The sequence below is a fragment of the Papilio xuthus genome, unplaced genomic scaffold, assembly GCF_000836235.2.
Source record: "Papilio xuthus unplaced genomic scaffold, Pxut_1.1 DF825946.1, whole genome shotgun sequence".
Taxonomy (NCBI): Eukaryota; Metazoa; Arthropoda; class Insecta; order Lepidoptera; family Papilionidae; genus Papilio; species Papilio xuthus.
The window spans coordinates 16,113,823-16,138,152 of NW_013532703.1; the positions used below are offsets into that span (position 1 = coordinate 16,113,823).

Below are 24,330 nucleotides of genomic sequence, written 5' to 3' on the forward strand. Positions count from 1 at the left end.
CGTTAACTTACTTGGATAGCTAAAGATGTTTAAATCCGATGACTTGAAACTATTCTCTACGAATACCCACAATTTAAATAGGGCTTTCAATAATGCCTATTTAAACACATTTGTGTACTCTACAATATTTGAAAAAAAATATTTTGAACTTCGACCTAATGTTCAACAAAATCTTGTCACTCGTTCAGGTTAAAAGTGTGATCTAAATTTGTTAAATTGCCAATTTAACACTTAATTGAGAGAACTTTGTACAGAGTCGGGGGGCGGAGTTGAGTACCTGATTAACTCGATATCCATACAATTAAGCACCGACATCAAAGGTTGCTCCGGTTTCATTCAGCTGGAGATATCTGCGGGCAGCTCGCGACATTGATATACTAATGCGATCTGTTTTAACGAACCTTATCAGGAAATACTTCTATGTAATTAAACTCATTTACCCGTACACTTTGCATTTTATATATCTGCTGTAGAAGTAAATAAGGTATATGGTTTATATACCATTTATATAGAGTTTCTCATATGCCGTCTTTCCACATTCTGGTCAAAGTTACGACATACTATTTAAGTTAAAAATATCGTAAAATAATGTTAATTTACGATTATTTTACGATATACATAACGTATCGCAAGTAACGGCACATACGTTAGTAACAAGTGATTGTTATTAGAAAAGAAGTATCCTTTTGAAACGAGCCGTCACGTGGAGCATAGAATACGGGGCGCGACCACGGCCTTAATTACTGCGCCGCCGCCGACACCCAGCAATTAACTCGGCGTAGAGACACGTCAGTTAACTAGCGCGGGGTAGTTGTAGTAACTGGGAACGGGGTAATTTCTTTTAAATACAAACGTATAAAAAATAGTGGTGAAAATCAAAAAACTCCCATGATGTTCCTCACTCTACAAAGCCTGTCATTTTATCATGAAATTAAATTTCAATTAATTAAAATTTAAAATTATTGTTAAGATTCTTACAAGTATAAATAAAACACATCAGAAGTGAATTGGATAGAAAAATGTCGTGTACAAATATTAGATCAGCTGAGTTCAGTAATAGTGCGGTGCAACATTTAATTTATTAGCAGCTGCAGTAGAGTTGGAGATCGAGATATAAAATTTAAATGGATTTAAAACATAAGCCTGTCGCGCAACAATGTCACCGATTACAGTGACAGAGCGAGCTCCTAATTAACTCTGTGTAAAGGGTCCCTGGGGGCGGGGCGGGGCGAGGCGGCGGGGCGCGGGTTCACCGCGTGCTGCTAGGTTTAATCATACAAGTCGGTGGTTAGTTAATAACGTGGTCTCATTTAATATCGCGCTAAATAACTCAACGCATCAAACTAGTACCTGTAACTCTTGCTTTGAATTTATTTTAATGACCAAGTAAACGCCGCAATATTTAATTTTCATTCAAGTTTAAACGTATCATAGCGTTTACTCAATTGATCTGTGGACTAGTTACACTGCCCATTATGCAACAGAATAGTTCAATAAACATGTAGTAGACAACACGTTGCCAAGTTTGACACTCATTCCAGAGTAGTCGATCGATCAGTTTACATTTTCAAGTAAGATGTGACGCTGCGCTGACCTGACATTATTTTATTTTTGCCCGTTGGCGTCCGCTTCGCTTCGTTAGTTGAGTTATTGGCACCAGCGTTGGAGCGCGCGTCTTTTTTTGTAATATCGCTTGAAAAATGTATATTTTTCTTCTGATTTCTTTTAACATTAAATTAACAGACATGTTGCTTATTGCTATAATAGAAACTATATAGTACAGTGGTAGTGAGGGCTGACCTGCATGAACGCGCATGTCGCGGGAGAGTATAGCGCCATGTGCGTTGTGTGCGCGGCAGCGGAGCAGCGCGGCGTGCACCTCCTGTCGGTACTGCGCCGCAGAGAACGGCAGGAACACCAGAGTGCCATTGTCCAACACTTGTCTGCAACAACATAACTATAATATATTTAACGTCACAAGTACATACAAATCACGGCCAAGTAGTTCTTAGGAGGAAATCGTAAGTCAACTTTTTTTCTATGAAATCGAATTTATAATGCATAAGAAGCGGATACCTGCCGAAATTATTTCATAACCTTTTATATCTGTATGTGCTTCGCTCCATCATGGTGGTATTGAATCCACCACTTATAAAAATGTATGGAAAAATGTAAATCAATAGTCTGTAAAGACGCAAATATTCGTAGTCAATAGAGCGTGTGTTCGTTATCATGAGATTCAGTATCATCGCAGGTTGGTGGCTGCTCTCGAAAATTCATGACTGCTTTTATAAAAAATTGAAAAAGGAAACATTCGATTTCGGTGGAATTATTCCATTCGACTGTAATTTCCTACGCAAAGAAAAAAGGTAAGGGCGGAATTAAGAGTATTGCAGCCTGCTTGTTGTAGAAAAAAGAAGCGGAACAGGGGAGGATCGTAATTGGCGCGCGGGACCCGCGGGACCGGCGCCCGTTCTGGCAATATTTAATGTTGTTCCTGCACATTTGAGAGATGGATAATTGGTTTACACGACGTATTAGTCGTTTGCTTATAGTTTTATTGGTATTGAATTTCCCAATTAATAAATGTTATTAGCGCACACATATAATACGTTTCTGTTTTTTAAATGAACTTTACATGATATACTTTAGATGTTAATAACAAATTCTTGTTTTCGAAATTAGGAGACATGTAAGCTATATAACATTCAATATTTTTTCAATATGTTTGAACTAATTCCTCGGGGTAATAAAAAAATCAAGTAACTTTTTATAATAATATTTTCTCTAGAAATCTAATGGTTTTTGTGGAACCGTTTGTATTTTTAGGCAAAAAAATATTAAGAATACGATTTTGAAAGACATATTAACAATCACTTGAAATTGTTAGTAAATTTACTTCTCAATAAATAACGAAAAAGGTATCCTGACATTTAACAGTAGGCAGTAGTCAGAAAGTAGGTTAAACACAGAAGTGGTTTGATATACTCGTACAAGATAAACATATTATGTTTGTATAAGGAATTAAATTAAAATAAGCTAAGCTGAATTCGGCTAACACTCAATTAGATTCAAAACTAATCGTTATCTTTCGCATATAAATTAGCTTAGTTAGGCAAAGGGCACAAGAAATTTGATATAATGGTTGTACTAAATGGAATTTAAATTATGCGTCAACTTTATAGAGTTTATACTTATTAAAGCGTAATGTTTTGTTATTTTTTTACCATAACAAATGTTGGTAGTCATCGTACGGAAAGAGATATTAACTAAAATATTAAAATAATTACTAATTTTAATATTATAAATGTACAATATTGAAGTTATTCAACGTAATTATGATAAAATCATCGCGGCGGATTCGTCGTGAATTTTCCGTGAAATTTAACGGTTTGTCTATTGGTTGCCGGTTGCTGCGCACATCGAGTGAAAAATTAATTTATTACCGAGAAAATTTCGTTTTGCTATCATCAAAGATTGTAACAACTTTGTTGGGCTCTTTGATATTTCATTAAAATAAGATAATCAGGTTTATTTCTCGTCGAGCTAATGAAAATCTCGCGAGCGATGGAATTTTCATTTGTATATTGCTTTTTTTGATTATTTCTCTCACTAGTTCATTTATTTTATTTCTATTTCTTTTTCATAAGATTTATAAAATGGAATTCGTTTTCCACAGAATACTGTACTCCAAATTATTATAAATATTTTTTTTTGATACTCAATATTTTTATTACGAACTTTTTAGTTTTCTAATTTACTTATAAAGACAAAAAAACATATAATTATTAATTGCATAATTCCACCAATGCATAGTATATTGCGACTAAAATTAAATAAGCTGTATTAATATAAAAAATATTGTTTGGTCACGTGATATCGTAAGTACAATGAAAGCTAATAGCTTAGCTAATTAAGCGAACGCGTAAGTTATATAAATGAGTTCAATAAAATATAATGGTACAGGAGCGTAACAATAAAAATTATTTATTATTCGACCAGAACCGGCACGTGCCTTACATTATACAACCATTTGTATTATATTAAATATAACACAAGACATATTATAACACGTAATGTTAAACGTACTAACATTTTAAATATAATGAATGAAATTCATACACGAAAATTTATTTTGATGATTTATATACATGCCAATCATCAGACTTTTTATCTTATACAAATATGTATTATAAATATTTAAGAAACAAAACTAGTAAATAAAAAACAAAGTAGCCGACTGACTCTAGCTCGATAACACTCCAGGGAACGATACGATACTAATAGAGTCCCACCTCACATGTGAAATCAGTAAAGCTGCTTTGTCTATATGTGGTCACAAAGTTACTATTAATAACTGTTAATAATTAATCTACACTTAATGTTTACCACACACACACACATATATATTCACATATGTACATACACAGAGCTTAATGTTCGGCGCATTGTCCTAAATAATTAATGTTATATCTCGCGACTTCTAATCACACCCCTGGCAATGGCAACCCCTTTCATATTTGTGAGGGTAGTTATGTTCATTATCTTAGCAAAGGTAGCTATTTAATATCCATTTGTAATAAATCAAATGTGATAATATCAACGTTTGATAAATATTGGACTTTAATTTTCTCGACATTAAATACAATGTTTACTCGAATCACAAATGTCAGAGTTTTAAGTAATAATACCTATCCCGGCTACCAAATAAATTTGATTAGTTTTGACAGCAGCCTTGTTTTAGGTTTCGGTTAGTTTTCACTCTCAGGGGAAATATTTGAGACATGTCTAAACGAATTCTCTGAATAATATATTGCACAATGTGTACAATTTATTTCAATATCTTACGCTTGCGTACACAAATAATTGAATTTAATTTAATGTATAATATTTTAAAAATTCAAATTCTTTATCAAGACAAAAAACTTCACCTGCTTGAATAATTAATTAGCTGATTTAACTTGATCTGAAAGTTCTTGCAATAGTTTTTCTTTCGCGACAGTTGTAGTTGCAAACATATGTACATAACATAGAGATTAAGTGCTTTGAAATGTTGTTTCCTAGCGAACTCCGTTCTCTTTGCAACATAAATAGGTTAGTAATATATAACAAACTGTTTCAAATCGATCGCTGAACATTCACATGCAGTCTGCATTCAGCACGAGATTGCGGCGTTTTGATGTTATCAGAAATGTCCTCGAATAAGGAATAAGCAATGCATTCCGGATGTTAACATTAAATACGGTATATTTCCAAAGCAACACGACCGCATTAGGTATTCCTTTAGAATGCACGTCGAATGTCGTACATCGCTTATATTAAAGTGGTGCACAATCGAATTCACGAGCACAACAATGTGCATTGTCCAATGCAGAGCGTTCAGTTTCAAGAGTCGCTTCAGTTGGTGGGTACTTTGTGTGCCGACTGCCTACTGTCGACGCCCGGCTCTGCTTTCACCGCCGCTTGAGTGTGCTTTTAAACATTAAACATGATCGCATACTAAGCTCGTTCAACTATTATACGAATTTGCTTTGTTGTTGTTATTTGCCTCGTAGCCATCGTTAAATAATCCATTTAAAATTATTAATTAATAATCCTTCAACAATAAAATACAATTCAATGAATACATTTTGTGCTGTTTCTATTTGTTAATGAAGTTATTGATTTATCTAAAATGAAACGTGATCAAATTGTATCTGCAATAATTCTATTCAAACTGTATATTCTGTCCACATAAACAAAACTAACTACACTGTACCAGTGACAAACAAAGCGCACAGAACAGACACAGTATAGAGGAAGCGGAGTCACGTTGCAAGTAATTTATTCACGGGGCGGTTTCCGATTAGTACACGACTTCTGTGCACTTGTGAATGGCTGTCAACTGCACAGACGCTTTGATACGATATCGATTGCAAACAGACGCACAGTTCAAATATACCATATTATGAAGAAGTAGAAAACGTTGACATTGAAAAATGTCTATAAAATGTTAAGATGATGTATGAAGCGTACTATTGATTTTCACGATAAAGACAAACTAACTGAAACTTAATCAGTTCCAAGAAGAGTTCAACTTAGGAATTGGCCACGTTTGCGTCTGAGTTAGATTCAGAAATGATCGCGCTCTATACATCTCGAGTAGCGATCCTAGATTCGAAACACATAAAAAGGGATCAGGTGCGTTAGAAATTGAACAAATTTGCTGGGAACAATATTTACACGTGCGATTGTGCCCGTCCTAGAGGCGCGTGTTCCTTAATTCCTATATTTAATCAAGTAGAGTTTGCCGAAACTATTTACGAAGTAAATTGTATTGGCTTATTCAATTTCATTGAGCGTAGCGATGGAATTCCAATTACATTTGGGCCGATGCAGGAGAAAAGAAAAGATTTTTAAAATGTAACAAAACGGCTACAACTTTAAGTATTAGGGTATGAAGTTCTGGTTATATAAATTGACCATAATAATTTTATGAGAAGTTTGTTCCCTGTCTACGGTTCTAGGAAGTATGCATCACTGCTTGTTCATTTATTTAAATTATGTTTTTCGTGGTATTCAAGCTATTGATAATATAAGGTAGAAATGTTATAATAAATATTTTATTGGAAACTCGGCAAGAATTGGGGTAAAGGAAAAGTTTCTGATAAATTGATTTCTAGTTATTGTTAAAATATTATTCCATTTGGACCGATGTATTTACCCGCATTACGATCCTCCGATAACATCGTGAAATAATGTTCCCCTGGGATTAAAGCCATGGATAAAACAGTAAAGAGAAAAATTAATTGTTGTTTAAATGTGTTATCGAAAGAAGAGACGTCTAAGTATTTTGTTATTTATTAAAATTGTAGAATTAAATTTTGTAAAGTAAATATGAAATATTTTTTTAAATTATTTTATTTATTTTATCAAGTGATTCATTTAAGATGTTATTATACAATAAAATAATTGAGTAAGCATTATAAAACCCACCAAAGAGTTTTGTAAAGTTAATCCTCAGCCTTGTGATAACTTTACAACAATAAAGTTGTAGTAATAATATACAGGACAGTAAGCAAGATCGAGAATGTATTTAGTAAACACGGAAAGTCCATTACGCAGTCGAGTTGTTGCGCCAAGAAAAATGGACTAAAGTTCACAATGTCATTATGTCGCTTTGGCCGGCGGCGAAGCGGCATAGCGGTGTGGCATCATATTTTAACAAACTTGTGGTCGCTTTTTAATAATGGAATTATATTTTTAGACGTCATACAAGTGTAAATAATTTAGTTATTGGTTTATTAATTAGGTTCTTTGAAAAAGCTCTGACGACTACCACCCGTCTCCATTATCAGGTCAGCACCGTATTATCATAATATTGTATTGTCACGCGATGTATAATTGGAGGCAAAATTTCAGCTCATTCAGTAATCCGGCAGTGGATCAAATATAATTTGCTACATTTGATAGCAAATGTCGGGACAGGTCAAACTAAAGAAATATTTGTAAAAGAAATGAACTTTGCTGTGAAAGCGATCCTTTGGAAATTCAAATAAAAATGAGTTTTCGTACGCTTTTATTTGAATTTCTATGACTAGGTGAATATTCGATGACGAAAGGCTTTCGATATAAAAACGAGTTAAAGTTGGACTACAATAGCCCGCTATAATTTTGTTAGAGGCATTAGCATTCAGAAAATGTGGTCGCACGTTTGTTTCTAGTGTCTACGTAAGGGATCTGAAAAAATAACCAACCGGGGAGAAAAACAGACCCGCTGAGCACTGCAATATTTGTGTAACTTTATGTAATTTAAAAGGATAAAACATCGATAAACCTTGCAAATCATGTCAGTTTTATATTCTGTAAAACTTGTCGACAGAATTTTAAATTTTAAATCTTCGCCCGAGTTGGTCAGAGCAAATGCCACTCGAAGTGTCGTTCACCCCTAACCCTTCACACTAGACAGTTTCCAGGCTCTATCTAGTACTTCGGTGAAAAATATACTGCAATAGTGTATAGACTTCATTTTAAATTCGTTTTTGTGACTATAACAACTATTGTATTAAAAATAAATAAGAAGTATATATAATAAGTTGGTGGCAATTGTTTGATCTATTTATTGTTCAGAGTATTTATTGAGATGGTAATAATTACAGATACGAAGACGGCAGAATGTCATCTTCGCGTCAAGCACCATCGCGATCTGAGCGCCGGCTATACTGCTGCTTTAGAGCTGGCGTTCATTTTGCTGTGCTGTTATATCAAGGGAAATATGCGATGCTTTAGCGATACAAGATATATAAATTCATTCTGTCGTATTTTACTAATTGACGACTAACTTAAATGTCAGTTAATAAAATCGTTGTAAATTAGTATTGTATAAATTATTTAAGTCTTAACTAAGTTCGATTCAATTTACAATTACTTATAAGTAATATAAGAAAAACTTACAAACGTCCCTGTAGGGAGCGGCGGTAGGAGACAAGGAACGTTATCAAATAAAACGCGAAAAAGCCATTACACAGTTGAGTTATTGTACTAAGAATAATGGCGAAAAGTTTACAATTTAATTTACTCTGCGGGAAACAGCGTACTGAAAAATAACATTTTGTAGTTAAAGTGCACGCGCGCCTTCATCATCAAAGGTTAGCGCCAATATTATGTAACATACACGAAATTTAAAAATATATGACTTTTGATTAATAAATAAATAAAATTCTTATAAGAAAAATATTTATGAAGATGTAGTGAATAAAACATTAGAGAGTAATAATATTCCATAACTCTGTTTGATATTTACGAACTCCAATCCTCAGATTTATATTTAGGAGCAAATAGCATTGACATCACAGACTACCGAAATTTCATTAAGTCGTCGAAAATTGAGCCTTTTCAGTTTTTCTTTACATCACATTTTACCAACAAGATTAGACTATAAAACATCTCTTTGCTAGGCTTAAAAGAAAAGGTTCTATAATTTCTAACAGCATATTTCCCTGGAGATTTCAAATAGAAAAAGCTAGATATTTAATACAAAATTTTACAGCTGTTCTGTTAAATAGTGTAATGCTTATATAAATATGTATTGTTCATTTTATAATATAATACCTAAGTCGACTTTATCTCCCTGCTTTTAAAATAACATCAAAGAGAGCCTATTAAAATTCTTTAACAGTTCTCCAGCATAATTTTTCATGAAAATGATCTTTTCTCCTCCTAATCATTAGGTTGATCTTAATGGGTTTATATTGTAATTATCTTTCACTGTACAGTCGCACAATATAGTCGATGATGTAGCAGTAGTAAAACATTTAAATTACGCACACACTAAATGCGACACGACTCTCAATAAATTACATAAAGATTGCTCGTTCCATTTTAAGCCCTGTATTTAAGTTCGCCCACAAATTATCATAAAATATATCTTTCTATAATAAGAAAATGTTATTTTAGAACCCAACAAAAGCTTACAAAAATGACTTTAAAATGAGATACCTTGCCTTGTAGTCTTGTAGAGTTATAAATTATTTTATATAATGAAGTTGTTTTAAAAAGGAACTGTTTACACATTTCATGCCTTTCACTACGTAAATTATATCTTTTGACCCTATATTTTTTATTTACTATACTTCATAAAATACTTAAGCGTTTGAGTGACATTAAAAATATTTAATTTTATGTTGGTTAGTCAACTTTCGTAACGTAGTGTAAGTTTTAAATCATCAAGTAATATATTCGCGGCGTGAGCGGCGGGAGCCACATCGTGACGCACTGGAGAGGACTTTGAAGTGTGCTTCGTGTGTCTGTGCCCTCTACCAATTTTATACACATTTTTTTACTAGTTTTTCTGTGCATTTTTGCAAAAAAAATAGAGTAAAAATTATTTATTGAGGGGTTGGGAATGATCATAAACAAGACACACTATGCTATGAGGTCTACAACATTGGCTGCATCTAACTAATAATATTAAACAAAAAGAATTTTATCGATGCACTATCCGATTGTACACGTAGCACAAACAAGCAGTGAATTAAACGTTTAAACGATACTATTATGTACATGTATTAGCCGCTGTATTGCACGGAGCAAAGTTAGGCCATGAACACGTTCACAGTAAATTTGTTGACACAGCGAGCGAGCGCCCTGATACGAATATTAACATTAGAACAAAATACCACACAAACTAGCCATATTAGGACGTCTCCTTTATGCATATATATAAAGTAGAAATGTCTCCGCTGATATGATTTTAGGTAATGTTAGACTATTAATATCACAAGTACATTAAAATTTAAAGATTTATTAAGTATTGTCACCTGTAAGGTTCGCTTTCTGTTTTTTGTTATCTAGTGATGTAAAAACTGCACAAACTAGTCCGTTTAGTCGACAGCGGCGTCTCTCACACGCCAGTTACAACTTTCAAACAAACTTCCATAAATCACTTCCCTGACATCTCATTTGTTCCGACGACACGACGGACGCAAAGCGACGCTGTGCACTGTCGCTTCACATGATACAGTATTTTTTCCATCCAGTTATCTACTTCTTCATGGTATTTAGAAAACAAATACATGCGTACACATGAGTTTGCTTGGTTGTTTATAAGTGGGGTTAATTATAACTGAAGTAGCTTGTTTCTTGACAAAATATGTAGATAACGTAACTTGTCTTAGCAGTAATATAGAAACTTTATTTTTTTACGTATTTGACCATGTAACCTTTGTTGAAATAGAAGATTTTTATATACAAAAATGCTGCCCTTACAAGCTTCCGATTATCAATACGATAAACCCAGACAAACATACATACATATTCATCTATGCATTGCTATATAATGAATACATTTTATATATTCTCAAAACCGCATTTACTATTTCATACACCGATTTAACAACAAAATGGTGAACACATATATTCATGTATAAAATATTTCACATTTGTCAATATGAAATATAATTATAATTGCAAGCAGTGGAACATTTTTAATAATCCTAAGCGAGGCGAGATGAAACCTAAAACAACGTACGCAAATAATTCCAAGAATGTAATTTGTTAGCTTGACTCATTTACGTACAAAAATGCATTAGAAAATTCACTTAATTAAAATTTTAAATCGGAACCGGAACCGGAAAGTGTTATTTTATGCAGCTCTTTCATATCTTTTATTTTTTCATTTAAAATTTTCAACGGTTTTAGTGTGAGCCGAGCGCGAGCACGCGTCGCTCGCAATTATTTTGTACAGACCAATTATTTTTAAGCGTTCATCAAATTAAAAGGTTTTTCGACATTTTATATTCATTTTTGAAATAACGACGGAAAATAAGATTCCCATAACCCCATAGTTATGGGAATCTTATTTTCAGGTTTATCATCCCTCGTTTATTGCTTAGAGTTGGTTAATAATCAATTCCCGAGTTTTGTAACTTTTTTAATTTTTTTTTTTAAATCCTTTAAATCTATTTAAATAATACGCATATACACCGTATGGAATGACTGTGTGAAAGAGAATATGCGTAAGAATGGGGTAGACTCGGTTATGACGGCTGATAGAGATGTATGGAGGAGTAGTACATACTGTGCCGACCCTCGATAGGGATAAGGGCAGGTTGATGATGATGATGATACACTGTGATCTAATAAGACTTTAACATTCTGCAATTTAAAAGATTCACAATGATTGATATAATTTCGGTATCATTTATTCAACCTATTGCAGTTTTTCTAATATCTTTGTTAAAAATGTGAATAATAATTGTTTTTCTCATCCACCTAACTAAAGATCGAAAAGATATTTCTTTATTTGAAAACTAAATATAACAATAATTTCAAATGATGGTTGATTTAGTGACTACAAATGTCATGTCACATTTAAAGGCTAAAGCCGCGGGACAGCGGTTTAATCTTCCTAAATATCACATTTCTAAATATAACCACACTGTGACATTTAAATGTATCCAACTAAATGAACATTTTGTTTAAGCTTGTGTACAATTTTGATACATTTTTATATACCCAAATTATTTTAGCCGCATTATCGGACGTATTGAATAAAAGTTAGGTTTATATTGTTTATTAAGTTACGATAAGCAACGTTATTTATCGACAAGAAACAAGGAAAAGTTGTCGTCAGCTCATATTTTTCCCTACTGAATAAAACGAGTTATGGGGTTTTAGTCAACCACCACTGGCCCAGTGCGGAATGGTTGACTTAAAATTTTTTTGCATTTCAAGAAAAATTATCTCATCATATTTTTTTTTATTTTCGATACAGCTACGCCACAATTACTTAGTAGATATTGATAATATTGAAATATTTATTCGTTAATTTAAAAAGTCAGTACTATCACAGTTTTGTTTCAAATGCTCGTGGCCGGCGGGACACGGCGCGCGGGTTGCTTCAATTCGGGGCACGTTTGCAGTAAGCGCGCTTTTGGGACTTTAGAAATTTTGCACGGATTTGTCGCGCAGGTGTAACATACGAGTGTAATAAGAAATATCCCGTTCTTAAGAACATTTCGCGACGTGAACGTGCTGTACAATGCAGTCAGGTCGGAAGTAATGTTAAATACAACAACGCAAATGTATTATTAAGCATTAGGAAAACGAACAGCAATTACTATGACTAAGTTAATATTTTGTGGTGTCTAAAGGTGTAACATATGCCGTAAATCGTACTCTCCCCGCTGACGTCTCATTTATCGCAGGAAGCGAGAGGCACGAAGTGCGGGTTTGGAGGGGGCGGGGATGGCTGAGTGCCTCTAAAAAATTACAACAAAATTTTTCCGGCTCATTCTTTTGCCGACATATTTATGGACCTCGTTTTTGTGCTCATATAGTGGATGTTATGTGAAGTTGTATTTCTCATGTGCCATTTCCTCATGAACTTACAATTTAACGTCATAATGTCAAGTTAAAAGTAAGTTTCATTAAAAAATAACTGGTGCGATATAAATTTCATGTGTTATTTCTACATCATTTTCAACTATGTTGTGATAATTGTTCTGAGAGAGACGATAGAGGCGGAGACATCGAAAGATGTAACGGAAATAGTTAGAACTTAATTGGAGAATTATTACGCTTAACCACATCTCTGACGACTATTACTTGTGCCCCTGATTACAGTCACTTTGTTTCACATCCACCACTTCCATACCAATTTAGAATCGTGTTTAATTTCACATAGTTTAAACTTTTGAACCCATGTCAAAAACTTTATTGAATACTAATGGGGCATTTTCTCTTCAATAGTTAAGTAACAGTAATAAAAACACAGGATGATAGCTAACTTTTAACAACGAATAACTTCAACAACGAAAAAAGTAATAACTTGTGGTTCTAGTACAAGTTAAAAATGTTATTAATTATTTAAACATTTTAAATGTATTGCTCCGCTTGGTTTGCAACATATTGCATTTTTTTAATTGGATGAGGTCAGTTCAGACCAGATCAATATAAAACTAGACCAAACCGATCGAGAATTGAAAAGAGCACATCATTTATATTGATTTCATGTCGGCCCACTCGCGACTACAGCTTTCAAAAGTGTCTATTCATCTTCAATTACAATAACTATGTTATTTGCTGTATATTACAGTTATTTCCTATACCCTATTGTTATAGAGTCGCATTAAAAATGTTACTTATCGTATTAATATTTCGAATTATTTTCAGAGATATACAGTTCAATAGTTGACCTAATGATTAACTAATTTAAAATATAGATGATAAGCTTGAAAACATCCTGTATAACATAATGATAACTAATACTAAAATACAAAAAAAAATCATTGAAAATTCAACAAAAACAGTTGTATGTATAATGACTTCGTTAACTTGGAACAATTTTGTAGAAGATAATATTTAAGTTGAAAGTTGCGAGAGGTTGTTGTTAAGTTGTCCGGTATAAGCTCAAATCTCAAGTAATCTAAGTTGGGTGCTCGGCAGCGGGCACGATGCGCGCCGGATGCCGAGTTTGTTCTGTTTAATTGGATTAGTGTAACATTCACTAAACTATTAAATGTTTGCTCGCTAAAGTTTTATTCATATTGCAACGCTGATAATATTATCGCTATCGAAGCGATAGTTGTTGTGAGGCGATCACTTAAGAAATTTTAAGAAAAGTAAACATGCAAGCTCTTAAGCTCAAAATGTTTTGATAAAATCCACACATTTAATAGTTATGAACTAAAACGTGATAACTTAATCAGTAGTTTGGCACAAAAAACAATACAAATTTTTTCGACCAAAATCTTTGACCTTGTTTGTGCCTATCGATCTTCTGAAAAGTTTGAAACTGACAAACACGGGTCTGACGTATGGTCAACAAATTAATGAAAATACAGCTTATTTTCAAATCTATTTAGAAATAATAGCCTTTGCAAGCTTTGTCATATTAAAGGGGTTTTATGAAATCACTAAATATCCAATATGTTCATGATCTGTTCAGGTATGATGTGAAAAGCGATGGAAAACCTCTCCTACAGAAAAGGGAGGCTTTTTTAAATTTAACAATTTTAATATAATATTTGATTTAATCGAATGTGATAAGTTCCGGATAAATCCGCGGTAGATTCTACAAGTAGACACGATCGATGCTCTGCAGATAAATTTAGAATGGCGTGGGTACTGGACAGCCACTGGACATCGCCGTCTATTGCAACCTTTGATATATTAATTCTTCTGTTTTTCAATAATAACATTTAGACTTTACCCACGCAAATATGAATTCGCCGTTTTTTCTTTTTATTAAAACGGAGAACATTTAATGGTATTTTATAATACTGTGTTAGAACAACGTTTAATTACATTGCATGAATTTAATTTTGTGCTGACCCTACAAAATCCTCTTAGATGTAATTAATTTAGTCAGGTTATGTGTAAATTTCGTTTTGTCGAGATATTTTTATAATAAAAATGAACCAAACATTTGTATTATATAAAGCTTATATAAAGATTCAGATTCTAAATTCGAATTAAAGTCCGTTAAATTATTATTGATTTGAAAGTTTTATTATAGTAAGCTTTTCGAAATAAAAATCGGGGTCAATTAAACTTTTCCATTACAACACGTCTAAGGAAACGACTTTATGATATAAATTATTAAACCAAAGTGGACGTGGACTAAAACGTTTATCTGTAATTTGTGTAATTAAAATATCGAAACCCACAAAATGTCACGTGAAAACGTAATTACTTAAATAAATCAAAATGCTTCTTTATCTTTCTTTTCAACCGTTTGTTAGTTTTTTGAGCCACAAAATATTGTTATATTTGCTGCAATCGAATGTCTTAGCGTCTTTTGTTTCTCGATTTTATTTTCATTGTAAAGCATTTTGTTTTATCTCTGCGTAGAACTTCTACATAGTCGAGGATAATAAAAGGTCCTAAACACCTTCTGCTTTGTTTTTAGGTTTACAAAAGGCATTACTGCTTGTCTTTACATTTATACGTGCTGTTATTAAAAATAAACAAGAAAACCTTCAATTAGATTAGAAAAATACTCACGTATTTATTATCTTGAGTATGTAATTGACAGCCAGCCCGTGTCCCTAAGTAGTGTGTCTATTACTCATCCAGACATCTCTCAACCGTCGTAATATTTTGTGTCTAAACCGAAGATTGTCATGTATTGTATAACGACAAAACTTTGTGTGAAACTCTTTTTAAAGAATACAATTTCAGCTGCAAAGAATCCGTCGCAGAGCAGCAGTGGCAGTGCAATGCACTCAGAAGTGTTGTTTTGCAAAACTTGACTTAAATGCAAGAGAATTTAAGTTGTCAAGTCGACAGGGACCTGATATTGTCAAAAGTTTTGCCATCTCCGCTGCAAATTACTTTGTAACAAAGTCTATTTATTTTATTATTATTATTATATAGTAAAAAGGAATACATTTTTACAAACTTTATATTCCAGGTTGTAAGATGTTGAACAGATTTAAAATATAATACCTATTCCATACGATGTAACATAATTTTGCTCAGGGTAAGTATACAAATGAAATATGAAACACAATAAGAAATTATTTATGTTATTCTTACAGCGACTTGTATGTCGATAACAATTCACTAAATTGATGATATCAAACGGTCGCGACAAAATTGCGGGGCGTTTTAATAAAACGGGTGATGTTAGAGCGCGCGCCAAATGCGTACTCTTTGCCTTTGTTATTGCTGGGCTGGCGGGGAGCCAACGCGACGAGCACGTAACGACAACGTTTGCGTTACCACGATAGAAAATCAACGGCACTTAACTTTCACACGCACTATTACCGCGTATTAATAACAATAAAGCTTCTAGCTTAGCTTTAGGTATTCCAATATATTTTCTATTATAACTTTTACCTATACTTATTCATACAACTTAAATTAAGATAAGTAATTCTAAGACAAGAAATATAAGTTTATCATATACAGAACTTATTAAATTGTTCGAAGTGCACGCGTCTGAGGCAATCTAACTCCGCTGAAGTTGTTTGTCTGCAAACGTGTGTGCTGTTTCTATATCGGGACAAACACTATTGTAAAATTATTATGAATAAAGAGTATATTTTAAATTATTTCTGATTGAATTGCGAGTCCACTTATTTGTGTTAAAATATACTTAAATAATCTTATCTGCCTGACACAAAAAAAGACTTCTTTATGAATCAAGAACATGGACGTAAACCTACGGCTTAGGACTTAGGCAGCTAACACAAATTAAACTTTTTCGTTTTAAAAAAAAAAGGAAGTTATCACTCCTTAAAGTGAAATTTGAAAGTACAAAGTAACAAGTCTTCGTGTCGACTTCCCGGAGAGTGGGGACCGACGCACTTTGCAGTGTCGTTTTGCCCGACTCGGTCACGGCGCCGCTGCCGCTCTCCCTTCCGACACAGCCACTCGCTCTCATCGAGGGAAATGAAATGCTTTATGCAAACACAAATGGAACTTTGAATATTTAATACAAATCCTTGTTTGTTCTATGAACGGTCAACTTGGAAGTCGGAGTGCGTCCATCTTAACTCCCATGTGAAAACTTTCACATGAACCAGTTTCAAATTAAGTAAACAGTACCGATGTAGAGTATAACATTAATACCTTCGTGTAATGAATAAGAATTAGTCGTCTAAATCACATAAAACAAACAAGCAAAAAAATTATATATGTAGAACTGAAAAAGAAATCGTGATGTAACACTTTCTCATGTTATAAATTTACCTGAAATAATTTCTCGTAACTTGAAGAGAAGCGGCAATATTGAAATAGCGCAAGTTAGCTGCTGGCCTGCCCACTATTGAGCAATAAATAACCCGAGTACACAATAAGCGTTGCTCCGAGCACGGCGCTCTACTAAGCCGCTGGAGCCTTGCGGGCTATAAACTGTTCGCGGTTAAATGTTAAACGACACACTCAACGACCCCCTCCTTTAATATTCAACAAACTTAAATCCAAAATACTTACACCCTTTATTTATACCACTACTTTGTTTTAACTTGAATAATATCAAAATTATATTAACTTGTATTAAATGTAAATTATAAACGTCTTACATAGAACAAAAACTTCTTGTTAGCGTAGCGGTATAAGATAAATGTCACTACGTAGTATATTATACAAGAAACTCTGAATCGTGATTGCGATTGCAATCTGAATAATATTACAGATGTCGAACAGTTGTCACCTTTGTTCAGAAGTTACCTTTGTAGGAAGGAAGTATTCTAAACAGTAATACATATTTCATGCGGCTTCAGCACAGACCGCGACAGTAGTTCCTGCAATGAGACACGGATAACTGCGCTCAATCGGCCGCTGCAGCTCTCAAATCTATTTTAATGTTAGTCCACAAAGATACGACTTGTGAACACATATTGCATATTTTCATATAAAAATAACATATTATTTACTTCACTTGCAACTTGTTAATAAGAATTCGTTAAGACAGTGGCAAATCAATAGAAGAAAACATTTCATATAGCACGAAAGAAAAGTTGATCCACGAGACAGACAGTGTATTTCCACACATTATTCAGGATGATGCGGAGTGCGGTGAGCGACGACTCACATCTATGAATAATAACCGCCGCGCAACCGCGCTCTCTGACTACATCACATTTTCATAAACACATATCCAAAAATCTCTCAGTAACAAAGAATGTTTCGACAGTCCACCTGATACCTTATAAATAAGTCTGATAATAAAAAAACCTCGGCGTGAGATGCCGAAAATATATATAAATTTTGAATAAAAGTAATGGAAGAAAAACAAAAGTCGCTCAACTGATCCGATATCCTAGCGAGTTTTATATTGATCCGGTGGGCATAAGTGAAACTAAATTATGAAAGCTCAATAGCGCCCTTATGTCAATTAAAAAAAAAGTGTCACAAGGTCACACTAAAAACTACAATTAATTCGAGACAATTGTCAACAATTTACTTAGTGACGAGATTAATACATATTATGAAAAGAAAACTATCTAGATAATGATTTATATTATCTTGAGTTATTTAACAATTTAATACATAAGGTTCGTCGTTCGCCTGATGAGGAGTTATGTAGATCGGGCCGAGTGGCCACTTACTATATCAACTCCACTCCACTCAACTTCGCTACACTTGATGGCTACGTCAAGATATCAACATATTAAATATTCTATTTAATAAATACATTTTATTGAAATTATTAGGTAAAAGTGGTTGTTAAAAATTGAGCATAATCAAATTAATTTCTCTGTATGAATTGCTCATATAATCAACGTCATTTCAGATCAGGACCTTCGTTGAAATGAACGCACTCTTATACATTGCTATAAGGTAACAATCTTAAAGTAAAATGTTAGACAATGAAGTACTGACCTGAGTCCGGGCACGTCGTCGAGCGGCGTGCCGTCGGGTAGTTGCCAGGTGATGGTGGGCGGAGGCGCGCCGTGCGCCGCGCACGATACGCGCGCGCCCGTGCTGTTGGCGAAGGCCAGGCGCGCCGGCGGCTCCAGCAGGAACACCGGCCCGTGCTCCTGGCCCTCTCCTCCTGTATACACACTATATGTCACATTGTGCACAAAGATGTCTCAAAAAATTGAAGTTTAAAAAAATTGTTTTAGTTGCTTTTAATTTTTTGTAGCTAAAACTTGTAATAACATTAATGTCATTGTAACGACTTGTAATGACGATTGCAATTTTTAACACGATATATTATAGAGAATTTGAATGAAATAATAGGAACTTAAAAATTTTATCTAGTGAGAATTAACTAGTTTCTTAACAGTCAGACGTAAATTGTCAGAAACTTTGTTGTTTTAATCATGTTAAGTTACGATGTTGTGCGCTTTAATGGAGCCTGCAACAGACACCAAGTCACATTACTGTAACAATTATTAGTTTATTTCACTAATAACAATTTATTTGGTAATGTTTCAAAAACAAAAGTTGGTCGGCTTCCACATTATGATAAATTTTGTTGATGTCAAGACGACTTTATGAAATAGTTAGTATTTATGCAAGTAGGGTAAACCTCTCTTCGTCTTATAAACTATGTATATTTAAAACAGAATAATCTTGCTCTATCGTTTATGACGATGTTGTTTATTTTTTTCATTAAAAAGAAAGCTTTTCTCGGAACATAAGTCCGCAAGTTACTGGCTAAGTATACATTGTACCTTTAATTTTCTTTGTACAAAGTTAAAAGCACCTCAAAACACTTTCAAACAAAGAAGTACACAACTTTTTACAATTTACCCGAGCGGGGGCGCCTCGCCTCGTAAATTACAAAGAGATAACGGACGTTTTTATTTACCGCGCGATGTACAATTTTAACATAAACCGTTTTTACCTATCATAAGCTTCAACTAAACTAAATCAGTAATATTACAATATATACGGAGTTAGTAAATTTAGAACACTAGTAGATACATAGTTACTACAACTTACTTGTAGCAATGAAAATCGTAGCGAGCTTTTTATGCCAGTGCGTAAGTTATTTGCGGCACACAAAATTCACGAAGCATTTATTGTATTATAAAGACAATAGATATGTAATCTGTACTGATCCGTAAATCACTTGTTTTCCAGATAAATTAATGAACTTTGAGAGACACATGAATCATAGATAATATAGTATTTATCATATTTATTGGCGCGTTACCAAAGTTATTTTTTAAAGATGCAATAATTAATTTGAAAGCAGGACTTATTGAAATTGGATCAGATTTAGTTCAGGTTCAGCTTTCGGTTATTTTGAATTAATTTGAAATGCTAATTAAAATGTGATATTGTAAAATCCAGTTATACTGAGTAAGAGTTACAAAAGAACAGAAAGAACAATGTGAAATGGGAACTTATAAAACATAAATAAAAATGTAACAAAACGAAAGGACATTTGCATACGAGATAAATATAAAATGATATTCAGAAACAAAAATATGAAATGAATAACGGCTTAATGTAAACAATAAACAATAAAGGTGCTACGAATGCGAGAAGACACGATTTATAGCAATTTATAATTGTTACGTGATTTTCGCAAAACACAATTAAATATTTTAATTTTAATACTTGGAATTTATTTTCTCCATAATAATCACACATAATTATATATAGTCTTTTCATAAACAACCAGGAAACATTAAACATGTAAAAATTTGTGAACATATTTTACGTTGGAAGAACTTTTTAGTTTCGTTATAAAGTACCAACTAATATGGATGATCACTTCTATATCTTAGTAAGTCAATATAGTCAAAGTATATCATAAGATTAATGACATTTTTCAGTTGATAGATAACAAAGGGACTTTGTTGCTTTGTGCTGCAACACAATTGTAGTGCGTACAAAATGCGAGTAGATTTAGCTAACAGAAGCGAGCAAATTGATTTAATGCGGTTTGCGTTTCAGAGAGAGACGCCGTAATACATGCACATATTGTATTACAGCTGCGATCTGCGATCTACTTCTGCCACACATGCCGCCACATTACTGAATATTACCACCACGGTAGGACTAATAGGACCACACGGACATTAGTTGGAAATCCGCTGAATTTTGTCGTGAATCTTTTACTTAACTTACTAGGAATGCTTACATGGAATAAGAGGAAACTTTTAGCACTGTCCCAAAAACTCTTCCAGTTAAAAAAGATTTGATCATATTTTCTTGACAAATCCGATAGCAAGGTAAAGATTTTGTGAGAGCAACCGTTCGGTAGCGCGGAGGAGATTGATCCGGTTCGGTCTGGTTCACACCGGTGACGCGCGCCGCTCACCGCGCCGCGACCCGCTGGATAAGGTGCCGCTGTCTAAATGAAAGAGCTCATCCTACTATCGTAATGCAATCGTAAATTATTTATTTGCTCGTTAACTTTTTTTTGACCTCATATCAAAACAAAATTTTATCTCTTTTTATATGTAGATCAACTTTGCTTACGTGGCTTTTATATATTTTTCTTTCTTAACTAAAATATATTATTATGTAATATATAGATATAAGTAAGATATCAATCATAACTGACATAATATATGATTAACATAATGATGCATACCGATATCGAGGTCGTGTGTTGTTAATGATGAATTCACCACAAATGAATGAGCACTGGACTAGAATCCTCGTCGGTAATTAATTTTACTTGATATCAGAGCCTCACTCTATCGGCCATAGTGTACCTGACGAGCTAATGACGTCATCATAATTAATGCGACTGAATCCGATATGTTGAACCATTGTCCGACATTTGATTCGCCGATTAGATAATTACAGTCAGCTTCATAAATTATACATTTTAATCAAATACAATGAATATAAAAAAATGTTATAAACCTAAGTATGGTGCTATTATATCATAGGAAACTTTAGAGAGCTGCAATTACTAAAAATAAAAATTACCTAACATTGAATACACAGTAAATTTATTTATTTATTATTCGCTAACATTTTTAGCTTTTGACATTAACTCCTTTATCCAAAATGTACGTTCCCCGGCTAATGCACATTAATGTTTCCGCAGCTTTCGCATCCATTGTCTGGCGGCTCGAACGCGCGCTATAAAAAACGAAACTGTATCGCTCCGCGCCGCCGCCATCGCCGCTGCGGTTAACATCATAAAAGCTTTGATAATATAATGCGATGACATAAAATGTAAATAATATTTCATTATTTATACCTATTAAAAGTAGTTTTAAACAAAATTACAAGACTTCATTTGATGGGTGAAGTGAGAGATCCAAAGAATTTGACCGATTGTAAAATTTAAAAAATTAAAAAAGTATACTATCAGAGTTGGAATGAATTTTTGTTCCGAAGATGATATTGAATCTAAAATATCGGTAGTAAAAAAGTGATAATGAGAGCTTCGACAGTCATTAAACTCTTCGTGACTTGATAAATTAAATGTTAATGCTTCATTATCAGGTGAAGCCGCAACACAACGGGCGGGCTCGTTAGCATCGCCCGCAGAGGCCTAAATGTCAGCGAAACTAAATAAAACCTATTATACACCGACAAAGTTAGCTGACCCGGTGGGTCAAGGGAATAAGTCAAACTAAATTATGATAGCACACTAGCGCCCCTCAGTCAAAGCCAAAAACAGTGTCACAAGATCCACGACCAACTATAGCTGTCAAGTTTTTTTAGCAGCGCTTCTCGCCTTACCAGAAAAGCTTATTACAATATAAATAAGCACTCTCAGAGCTTTTGGTGTTTTATTGCCCTTGAGTAGAATCGATCTGTTATATCAAGTGCGTGCACAGTGTACCGAAAAATAAAAATCATCTTACGATTTTAAACCATTTCATACTTCTACATACAAATATTCTAAATTGAAGCGACGTAACCTCCAGAGCTTATTTTAATTTTAACTTAGCTTATCGAGTGGACTTCTTATAAACAAAAGAAGGAGAGCTTTAATATTTTCCGACATTTGATGTGGAGCTGGCGGGGAGCGACGTCGCGTCCTGTGTTAGATTTGCATATAAACAAGGAGCACGGATGGCAACTTTGTGTCAGTCTTTTGGTTAATAAAATGTATATTAGTGGTGTAGGTATTGTTTTATAAAGCGTCTTACGTTGTGTTATATATTGTCAAAGTATTTCGTATACATAATAATCCAACATAAGAGCAACGAATGAAAAATGAAACTAAGAATATAATGTTAATTCGTCGTAAACCATATCCTAGCACAAGCCTAGAGCTTACTTGGAATGGTTAAAGAAATATTAGTAAATTTACAAAAAAAACTGTTAATATATATTTATAAAAAAAATTGAAGTATTGAGTACATACAGCTTCTAATTTACATTATTTAACTAAATAATCATAACTAAATAATTTTAATATAAACATCAGAGTAACCAGAGTTGTGTATATTTTTTTTATTAAGTTAGCTCTCCAAATATTGTGACATCAAAAGAGCTGTTGCGGTTTTCAGCAAATTTCGCATCAATTAACATGCAAATATTCGTCGGCCAATAGTTAATTGCATCACTGAGAACATTGCTAACATACTATCGATCAAGTTTTGTTTCAACAAAAATACATTTACTATATCCGTATTGAAATATAATCTGTTTATTTAACAATTTATACGCAATGTATATGCAATACAAAATGTTTGTATGAAGTATTACACGTATCAGTATAAAATAACACGAACGAGATACTCCGTCCGAGGCAAGTCCGCACCTCAGATAACTACAATTTGCATTTTAATTGGCAGAGGATCAAATAAAAAAAACTGCCCTGGCTTTTCCTCTCATATATATTTTTCCATTTAAACGCATGTTCACTTTATTTTCAATGTTTAAATGTTGTCAATACACACCTTCCTATCAGCTTTAAATAAATAGAGGCATTTGCCTTTTTATCAGATATTATGTTACGATATGATAGTATATTTTAATATTATTAACTTATTTAAATTTGCCGCTACCGTCTTTAAAACAGTAAAACAGAAAATAAACAAACAGTGAGGTAATTCTCTATGGATTTTTCTCCCTTCTAACGCACTTTACTCAAACACCCAAGAGAAAATAAACAAGATGAAATAGGAAAAGTGTTAAATCCGGGCTTTCGTTATTATTCTTCAGTAGGAAATATTCAGAAAAGCTGAATAAAGCACACGGTCGTGTTTTGACACGAAATTGAATAGAGGTTTAAGAGACGCTGTCTGTGAGATTTTCTCGCAAACCTTTGATCTCTATTCACGAATTAATTTAAACATTTTTAACTTAATAGAATTTAAAGAAAACAGCGAAATGTTTCAAGAAAAATGGTACAAATTAATCATATTTTGTATGAAATGGTGACGTTTTACTTAAATTATTAATTATATGTTTTGTTAAAAAGAGTAAAATATTAAATAACAACAATACTCGCTCGTGTAA

General features: G+C 33.4%; 1 protein-coding gene and 1 long non-coding RNA gene across 2 annotated transcripts in view; both read right to left on the reverse strand.

Annotated features, from left to right (window-relative positions):
- Positions 1 to 18,862, reverse strand: part of Dscam3 (Down syndrome cell adhesion molecule 3) — a 60,574-nt gene extending 41,712 nt beyond the window's left edge. Inside the window, exons 1-2 of the mRNA XM_013320333.1 lie at positions 18,814 to 18,862; positions 1,801 to 1,943 (exon numbers count right to left, since the gene is read on the reverse strand). Of these exons, the coding sequence (XP_013175787.1) occupies positions 1,801 to 1,816 (16 nt within the window). The 5' untranslated portion in view covers positions 1,817 to 1,943; positions 18,814 to 18,862. The remainder of the gene's footprint in view (positions 1 to 1,800; positions 1,944 to 18,813) is intronic.
- Positions 18,863 to 18,907: 45 nt separating this feature from the next.
- The window catches only part of LOC106125002 (uncharacterized), an 11,855-nt gene continuing 6,432 nt past the window's right edge, over positions 18,908 to 24,330 (reverse strand). Inside the window, exon 3 of the long non-coding RNA XR_001228235.1 lies at positions 18,908 to 18,985. This is a non-coding gene — a long non-coding RNA (uncharacterized LOC106125002). The remainder of the gene's footprint in view (positions 18,986 to 24,330) is intronic.